The 9,983-nt window shown below is 30.5% G+C and overlaps 1 protein-coding gene across 2 annotated transcripts; it reads left to right on the top strand.

The window, feature by feature from the left end:
- Positions 1-9,440, top strand: LOC124359980 (protein anon-73B1). Of its 2 annotated transcripts, none has more exons than XM_046813203.1 (4): positions 1-190; positions 5,064-5,155; positions 5,474-5,620; positions 7,145-9,440. In XM_046813203.1, the coding sequence occupies exons 2-4, from the start codon at positions 5,150-5,152 to the stop codon at positions 7,253-7,255; spliced, it is 264 nt and encodes an 87-aa protein (XP_046669159.1). In that variant the 5' UTR covers positions 1-190; positions 5,064-5,149; the 3' UTR covers positions 7,256-9,440. The 2 variants fall into 2 exon arrangements, with proteins under 2 accessions (XP_046669159.1, XP_046669152.1); XM_046813196.1 differs by having other exon boundaries at positions 1-313.
- Positions 9,441-9,983: the final 543 nt, after the last annotated feature.

The following is a 9,983-nucleotide window of genomic DNA, read 5'->3' as shown; positions in this document are numbered from 1 at the left end:
CACTGGAATTTATTTATATTTATCTATGTAATGACGAACAGTATATCACTGTCAATTTAACTAGTAAATATAAGAAGAAGAAGGCTAAGAAGCGAATTTCCTGTTTTGTTTTGTGTTTAGTAAACGAAATCACAAAAGTAGGCTAGGTTCATATTACATTTTGTTATACTGGACTAAGTGAAGTTAACAGGTTAGGTTAGAATTATATTTATGAGTTATGTAATGCGTTTTGAAAAATTGTCTATTTTTGTCATTATAATCGGCTTTTTAGTGGAAATTACTGTATATTGATACTGTTCAAAGAGTATTTGAGGTACTGTTTTTTCATTTTAGTTTAAGATAAACAAATTTAATTATGACTATTTTATAGAGGTTAAACATTGTTAAGGCATTAAGTAGCTAATTCCTTTTGGTACATAATTATAGGCTTTGAGTTTTTCTGAGAGTTCAGCAATGAAACATAAAAAATATAATTTTTTTCTTTTTTACTTAGCTCACTGTTTTGAGTCATTTTACTTATTAGTAATCTCAAAATTAATTTTTATGTTATGACAAATTTGGTATCAGTTTAATTACTAGCCGGGCTTGCCAATCACAATTTCGTAACATTATTAATAGTCCACTCAGCCCTCTGAAAAAGTAACCACTACAATCAAATTATTGATGTTTATGATTAAACTACCGAAACCATAGTGTCAAACTGAATTGTATGACATGTATTCAGATTACAGTGTACTTAGTCTTTGTTTGGTATAAATTTACATTAACGTGACCATGGAAAGGTATGTTCATTTTTTTTTCCTGAAAACTACAATTTTTCCTGAAAACAATATTGAAGAAAAAATTCGTCGCCAACGAAAATCAAAGGAGCTACGATTTTTTTAAATCCTCTGAAAACTCCGTTTTTGACAGTTTCCTGTAACTCCACGTCTGCTCAAAGTCAGTATAGCCAGATTTTAAAAACCGATTATCATACCAACAACGAGAAATTATCATACTTTCATATAAAATAATCGTACCAAACACATTTAATGAAAAAGTATGTTATGTTCGTATAATAAATTATGTTATAGTAATTAACTTTTGGTTTGTTACTTGTATAAATTTGTCAAAAATCTTTCATGGTACGATAATAACTGCCCATCGTGTATCTTACCGGTGCATAAAATCAATGAAATTATCGTAAAGGTACGATAATTATCGTACCTCTGGCAACACTATCCATATTTGACAGTTTGGTATTACTTGGTCAAATAAAGAAGGGACGCCATTTTGAACTACCGTTGTTCCTCCACGTCTATTCTTAACCTCCTAGTTCAGTAAAGTGGTAATGGCACACCTTTGTGTTGGATGTTCGGTATCTCACGTGGAAGCAATTCGTAAAGACGAGTCTGACTAATACGTTAATCCTGTCAACGATGCCTGCCCGCTGCGCACTGCTTGCTCTTTTAGAAAAAAAATTAACTAGAGTTCGCAAAAGTCGAATCCCAGATCACGTGATGCCCCTGCTCCTTAACGCAATAATGTCCGAAAGGCATCAATATAATACAATAATATACTTTCCCCCCAGTTCATATGCACCTGTGATAATAATACTTGGCTATAAATGCCCAACCCATGAAAAAAGTACATTTTCCATGGTCACGCTAATGTAAATAAATACCCTTTGTTTATCTGTTTTTATATTTAAAAAAGTAGTAACTTAATTATAAATAAAAAATATATCTAGGTTACGGTACGTGTATTTATTAAATGTAACAAACACAGCGCAATGTAATGTAACATTTAGTTACTCTTTGCTATTTTTAAGGATAAACATATTTGACAGCTTGTTACACAAATAAAGCGTGTTCATTGCCATTAATACTTGCAGCCATTACTCAAATACCATACAAATGATTTACTTTGTTAGAATCAATTTTGAACAAAATTGTTTACTCAATACATACAATATTGAATAATTAATTTAAAATAACTATTACTAGAATGTTTTTGTATTTGATAGTTTAGTATTAATAATCAATAATATGGTTCACTGATTTGATTGTTGTGGTGGCCACTCACTGTAGCCTACTGCACCTGTTTTGGGTGAAAATCACAAATAATGGTGATATGAGAGTATCGAAGTTGTGGGTTGTTTATCGAGTATTCTGTTGCCAGTACCTTTGATTACGAATCATTCTGAGAAGATATATCATCTCTATGGGACAGCTGTGAATAGTCAGTGTACCCGGTTTTACATGGTTTGCATACCCGCCACCAGAGTAGCAATCCTCGCTTGCTTCACCCATCAGCCCGAAAGGTATGTTGGTGGTAATCGGAACTGCTCGGCTCTGTATGCCTGCTCTTTCGCTGGTCGCCGATCACTAATAGCGTGTTTCTAGCCTTAGCCGCTAGGTGGCACATACGTTGAGGGATTTCAAATGGAAACAACTTATAGCATTGAAAAGTTTTCTTCTCAGAATGATTCATAACAAGGCCAGTACTGAATCAACTAGTGTTTCTTGTATAACTGTCCTTGTGGATAACCATGGTGTCCATTGTTTCCCGTATAGGGTAGAATATGATAAGAAAACTCGGTTTTTATATCTATTGCCTGGTTACACCCAATTTTATAATCAACTGATACTGACTAATTAATTTGAACATTTAACTTTAATCATTACTAATTTTGTCTTTTGCTTTATTTATTTATTAATCCGTTCTTTGCCCTTGCTTAACTAGCTATTGATATAAATAAATAAATGTTTGATTTACAATTATTATTAAGTTTATTTGTCACTGTATGATACAGGGTTTCATGAATTATACTGCCATGGGCACATAAAAAAATTATATCCAACATATAAAAGGTTTTGGTACATGTTAGGTTTGAATTTTGAAAGATTTGGAATCTTAAATTGGGTAGATCTTACATGAGTTCAAATCCAGTTTTACTTTGTATGTTCCATTGACACTTATTCATCTTCCAATCATCCTTGTCGGTTTAGTGTAGATTTAATACTGGTAGTAGTAATCCTTGCAGATCTGAGAGTTCTGGGTTCTGGTTGCAATCCAATATTCAAGTGTTCATCATCTAGTAAATGTCTTTTCTGTTCTTGGATTCAAAAATCTAGATTCACCAATTTAATACAAATAATAAAAAGTATTACTGTATTTAATAACTCAAATGTTGATTAACTTTGTTGAGAAAAAGGTTCTTTTCAGCTCATATTAAGCCATCATTTAAAAGAATAAAATTCCATTATTGTAAAGTCACCAGCTGATCTAATTTCACTTTATAACTCCAGGTGTTGTAAACTTACTTGCATAACAATCTCCTTGATATTAAGATTTAATGTATTATGTGGCATTTGATCTAAAAAAATACTTTATTTTATCTGATGATTCAATTTTACAATAGTTTATGTATTTCTATCTTATATGTATGATAATTTGTTTTTTGTTAATTTTAACTCTAAAATAGGTTTTATCTTAATTTTATAATCTATTGATTTATATGTTTATTGTAAGTTATCAAAATTGTATGGGTGCTTGTTCTTTTTCTTGTCTGGATTCCTGTGTGTGTGTGTACATATGTGGTATAAACTCCTTTAGTTATTTATTAATCTTTTATAAACAAACATAAAATAACATGAACTATTAACTTTTCAAAACAAAACTGTAATATCATCTATACCAATTTTAAAACATTATTAGATTTTAAACTTGATATTTGATCAGTGATTCAATATAAATAAATTCATATTGTTAAGCATAGAAAACTAACAAAATAGCATTAAAAGACGATAACCTGTGTGGACTTGGTTTCAGTATTTTTGTTTTGTAGTAATGGTTTCTTCTTATAAACTTTTTATATTTTACCTATACGTTCCATATATGTTTAAAGACAATCATATTATGAAAAACATCACAGGTGCCAAGTGAATTTTACTCCCAATTAAAGAAAGTGATGGTTAAGACACTACAAATCTTAACGCATTTTGTCATTATTTTGCTGTCAATAAGAAGGATTAAAATGTGGAAAATGAATTGAAGGTGATAGCTTTTGTAGTTTCTTAAAAATGTACAATTTATTATCTGAGCAGTAGTCTGTTTGATGGTCTGACACTCCTTAATGTGGTTGTTATTCACATTCAGTTAAATAGCTATCTAAAAGTGGAAGTGCTGATAGCCGAGAGCTCTAAGACCTTAAACTTTGGATCCTAGTTAGAGATAGCGCAGGTTCAAATCCTGTCTGTTATCGTTGCACTTTTCATTAGTACCATCGATCTTGTACTGTATCAACTCCCCACCATATTCTGTTTGATAAGATCATTGCACCAGTAGCCCTTAGGACAGGCAGAATAAATTTTTAAAAAGGGTCGGCATCTCCTTTAAGAGAATCTAACTTATAGCCTGTTTGTTGTATTCTTTTCTTTTGTATATGTTAGAATTATTTCTTACCTTGCCGTAACAGATGATTAACTAAGTAATTGATTATGAAATAAACTTTTTTCAAGTGGATTTTGTTTTCAAACTTCTTAAATGTGTGGTTTATTGCATAAAGATGAAATAAGCCTAGTGTGAGAAAGACCAATACGCAGAGACAGGCAATATTTATGAAGGAGGAATTTTCATACTAACAAGAAAAATTCTTTAGCTGGATCGCATTTTTGGATGGAATGGAAAACACATTTCTATTGTTTCCCGAGTTGCATGTATTTATTTTCAGCTAGTTTGCACCTTATCTACCGTAAATTAAATACATGCTTGTATTGAAAACAGAACTGGCTACTATTGTCTTATGGTGAACTGCTCCTTACCTTTTTTGTTGCTTTAAAATGCTTTAATTACCATAATTGTAATATTTGTTTCTAAAATATGTAAAATAAGAAAATACATTATAGAAACATTAGGAATACTTTTATTATTGCGTAAAGCCTAGGTAAGATATCATATGACATTATAGAAACATTAGGAATACTTTTATTAAAGCCTAGGTAAGATATCATATGACATTATAGAAACATTAGGAATACTTTTATTATTGAAATGAAATGAAAAATTCTTTATTTTTACAGGCAAAGTTAGGGCCGCATGGCCCTTTCTTACACTTCCCCTGCCTATTATTGTGTAAAGCCTAAGTAAGATATCATATGGTAGCCTCATGATGGTAAGCAGTTCTTTTGTAGGTTTAATTTAATCAAGTACTGGTATTAAAAAAAGAATTATAGCCAATGACTTCAACTTTGTAGATTGTCTTAAAGATCAATAAAATAATCATTGTTTTTAAGCAATATTTTGTTGTGACATTGAGCAATTTTCCAAGGCTAGGTTTAAATAACTTCATTATAACACTTACTTAACAAATTTAGATTCCATGCTTTAATACACGTATTTAATATATTTGTAAATTGTAGATGTTATTTTAGATTTTAACTAATGAATTTGTATTAATAATTTGCCTTAAGCTGACAAAAATCTTTTTCAGATCATGTATGAGGTGCCCGGTGCTGTTCCAGATGACATAATGGATACAGTGATTAAATTTGGTCTCTACATAGGAGCAATTTTTCAACTTATTTGTATTGCTGCTGTCATTGTCCTTCCTGAAAAATATGACTCCACAGCATTAAAGGTAGCATATTATAGTTATTACTCGGAATTATAAACAACATTATCAGTAAAGTTTGTTGAGTACTCTAAACATGTCATTATTTTCAATCAAATCATGTAGTCTATATAGCTCCAAGAATGTTATGGGAGCCATGCTTCAAGTAAGAACTGTTTTTGTAATGGAGTAAAATAAACTTTATTTATAAATGTAAATTATCTCAGAAACTTAACGTACGCAATAGTTCACTTTGCATAGCTACTGTTATCATATAACATTTGTCAAGCTTGCTTGGCAACATGTTTTGAATCCACTTATCACCAGTCAAGAACTTTGCACCATGACTTCACACCTGTTAACACATGAACAGATAGCTTGGTCAGGGCTTCCAGGGAATCGAATGACGTCTATAAGTGGATTATTGGTGCCACTGCTATCACTTCAGGAAGCAGTCACTGGCTAAGACACATTTTCCAAGGGATTCCATCTGTAAGAATCGAGAGTACCTCCAAAACAGTGCCAACGGGTGAACAACAGGGAGCCATACTTTGATATAGAGAAAATGAGACTGATTATACTAGGTCTTAATGATGTGAGTTTCAGGGTGGCACTACTAATGCCAAAGGGGTATGAGGGAAGTTACAAGATCCCCTCAAAAATGTGATGAAACTAATCAATATTAGCATGTATTTAGGAGAATTTCATCATAAACTTTTTGTGTAAAATCTTCATTAGGCCCATTCAGTGAATTATCATGACCATTGTGTTTTCTTCACTAAAAAGTAGTCTATCAAATCTTTGTTAACCCTTTGAGTGCCAAGAGCAAAAGTGATGAAATCAGACTTCCGGTTTACCAAAACATGCAGAGGGCCGACTAGATCGGTTTTTTCTATTACTCTGTTACTAAATGTTAACATATGGCATTGTATTTAGTCTCATTTTATACATGATAAATCAAATCATTTAAATAGATTATTTATCTTGATTTGTTACTGATCTGTTGCTGGTAAAAGCTATTTGCCAAATATGAGAGATGACTTGTATGGGAGTGCAGATTTTAAACATTTTGCACAGTTTATGAGAAAAATCAAAACTCAGTATTACAGATACTTTCTTAAACTTGATGAGTTTTACTTGTTCCTATTCACATAGGAAACTATAAAAAAGATGCATACAAATGTATTAAGATCATAAAGTTAAAATTTGTTTAAATAAAAATGTAAAACAATTAAAATTATAATTATTGTCGTGTTATTTTTGTTTAAAAAATTTCAACTGATTTGAACAATTGCATACATATTATAAGTTATAGCCTACTTTTTCCTGTACATAATAAAAAAAGCATCCATGTTATTTTTGAAAAAGTTATGAATTATTTGGGGCAACTCTACACAAACACCAAATGAGTGTCTCTACCACTGAGAAAGGTAATCTAATTCTTGGCACTGACAGTACCTTCCCTCAAAAATACTTGGAACTCAAAGGTTTAATGAGATAATTACCATCAAACCTATGGCCAAGTTCTTCATTTTGCATATAATTTTATAGGATGGAGATGTCAGTGAAGAGGATTTATCAGAAGGAAGCCCTCAAGCCACTCCGAGAAGGCCTCATGCCCATCATAGACCTCGGAAACAAGAAAAAAAGAAAAGGAGATGAATTTATGATTAATAAACATTGAATGTAAAATTGTTCTCTTGATGTAAGCTTTTCATTGTTGCTATATTATTTCAGTATTTATAGTTATATTTGTCAAAGTGATCTGTGATTATTTTAGCTGTATGTAGTACTTTGTAAACTTGTATAGTAGATTAGTATTAACATCGATAAAGCCACTTGTCAAATTGATTGATTTTGTTTAAATGCCAGTCATAAAATGATTTTGAGATCCACTCAAGGCAGTGTAGAGTTCTTCTTGCTTCTGATTTGTGTTATGCAATCAATTATGTGTACTGTAATTCAAAATCCCACCAGTTGCAACACGCAAACTAGTTTAATTTTTGTTGGTGATGCAGTGATTATAAAATGAACACAACAAAATTCAAAATGACACAAAAACTTGGCTTTGTCTAGTTTTGTGCTGAATATGTACAGACACTTTGATGGCTGAATCCTTTGACAAGGTTATTAAGAAGCTAATTTATCCCTTTGATTGCCATAACAATTTTGCTATGTTTTGCTCCCTTAAATTGCTGGCCTAATTTTTGTATATTTGCAAGCTTTTCGCACCAAAATTATGGTTTAATAACCACTTGACAGATTTTCATAATCTTCGTTTCTTTCTTGGGCAACAAAATAAAGAATGTAATACAGTACATATTTTTTTTGGTAAAAATAAAATACAATATATTTTTAATATGTTTTAGTACAACATTTTAAAAACTTTTTTAGTTTCATTAAAATTTATCCATATGTATTAATTTTTAGATTTTGTGAGCTATAACACATGAAAGTCTATGCAATTTTAAACATAATTCATGTATATCATTATATTTCTCCAAATAAAAACAAACATGAACAATTTATAAAAAAAAGAAACAACACTACCCCGTGATTACTAGCACTTTCCATCCTATAACTAGAAATGTTGACCTGATACTCTCATCTAAAGCCTGCAAGAGATGGTTTTCATTGTCTGAAAAATTTTCTTCACTCATTGATATATATGTTTTATTTATATAAGACAACAGATAACAAAAATAAACACTTCATAATAATAAACTAACGTCAACAATAGATTGTCAAATTTCTAAGCACTAGGTAGTAATACTGGAAACAATAAAATAAACAAAACCTCGTTAATATGGAAACGTCTAAATATCAATATTGATATTATTACAGTAATAAATTTTAATTGGTCACTGCTTTATGATTTGTTTTTGCATAAAAAAACAATTACAGCACAAAGTAAACAGTGCTATTAGCTAAATGAATAACCTGCATCTGACGAATTCATTGTGTGATAGACCATAACAACATATAGTTAATTATCTTTCCAAAGACCTACTAGAAGAAAAAAATGAGCATTAATCGATACAACAAAACATATTGAATGAAGCTATATGGTTATTCAGATATTTCAACTGTGCACTATATGACCTATCAATTAAATATGAATCATCAGGCCAATCAATGCTGCAATTTACAAGGTTTTTATATCTGATATATATATATGCCGATGATGTCTTTACTCAAAGGGTAATGCTATGATAGGTGCCTAAATGTGTGTGTCTGGAGACTTGGAGAAAAGTAGCTCTATAGTATGTGTTTCAAGGATATATATCCAAGAACTTTGGTTTCTTTTGTAGAGATGGTGGTTGTATGGTCTAAGGTTTTGAATCTATGTTAGAGATAATGTAGGTTTAATTCTTATAAGTAACCATCATCTTAATTTTAATGTTTAATTTTTATCAGCACTGTTGATCGTGTACTCTACCGACTTGTTCTCTTTCTTATGTTCATAATATCACACAGGCCAGTGGCCCATGAGGATCGTCAGAGTAATTAAAGAAGACCTTCCTCTATATATTAACTATCTGGGTGACCCCTGTTTTTCCATTGAAGCAGACAAATTTAATTTACAAAGGATTGACAATACAAATATTTTCAAAATAGTTGACATAATTCTCTGAAACATAATCATTTCTTAAGTACAAAGGATTGATTTATTAATAATAATAACGGCAGTAATCAGATATTATGGAATTAGCTTGTCACACTGGAAACCTTGTACTTCAGCCGAGAACAGACTATTTAAGTACAATAACAGTATACCTTTTGTTATTTAGGTTAGAAATTACTTTGTATATTATGTAAACAAAAAATAAATCTATTCAAGAAGTAATTTAACTTTAACTTATTCCTGCCTTTGATATGTGATAGCCTGAAAAACAAAAATAGATGATTGAATCTAAATCTCAATTTTTTATGCAAACTTGACATTGGTTTACTTACTACTTGTGTACCTTAGCTTGACTTCTGAAAAACTGGGAGAGTTTAGAACGTTTAACATTGGATTTAAGTTGTAGCCATTTATATTTGACAAAATCTAACTAATACTGTTTTATAAACATTTAATGTAAATAGCTAAATGATTTCCACTGTATAGAGATGTACTGAAATTACAAAAAAGTCATCAAGTCACTGACGCAATCTTTAGTAAAATTAAATATTAACTTTTTTATTTGGTATCTAAATTATACTACTGATCAAACACTGTATACTTTTTATTTTATGAAATTTAGATAGTTAAAGATATTTTAGCCAATTTGTTGAACTTCAGCTAAAAGTGTGAATAGCTATTAGGTGTCAGTTAAATTTGTATATTAAGACATAAATTTATAAAATTTCAAAATTTACAATATTATAAATATATATATAATTAAGT

This window comes from Homalodisca vitripennis, chromosome 1 (genome assembly GCF_021130785.1).
Source record: "Homalodisca vitripennis isolate AUS2020 chromosome 1, UT_GWSS_2.1, whole genome shotgun sequence".
NCBI lineage: Eukaryota > Metazoa > Arthropoda > Insecta > Hemiptera > Cicadellidae > Homalodisca > Homalodisca vitripennis.
Note: the sequence above shows the minus strand (reverse complement) of the source record. Positions and strands in the feature narration are given on the sequence as shown.

Bases quoted from the DNA above. Each gene is read 5' to 3' on its own strand.
- LOC124359980 (XM_046813203.1), top strand. The intron at 5,621-7,144 runs GTAGCATATTAT...ATAATTTTATAG, and splicing joins ATGACTCCACAGCATTAAAG to GATGGAGATGTCAGTGAAGA.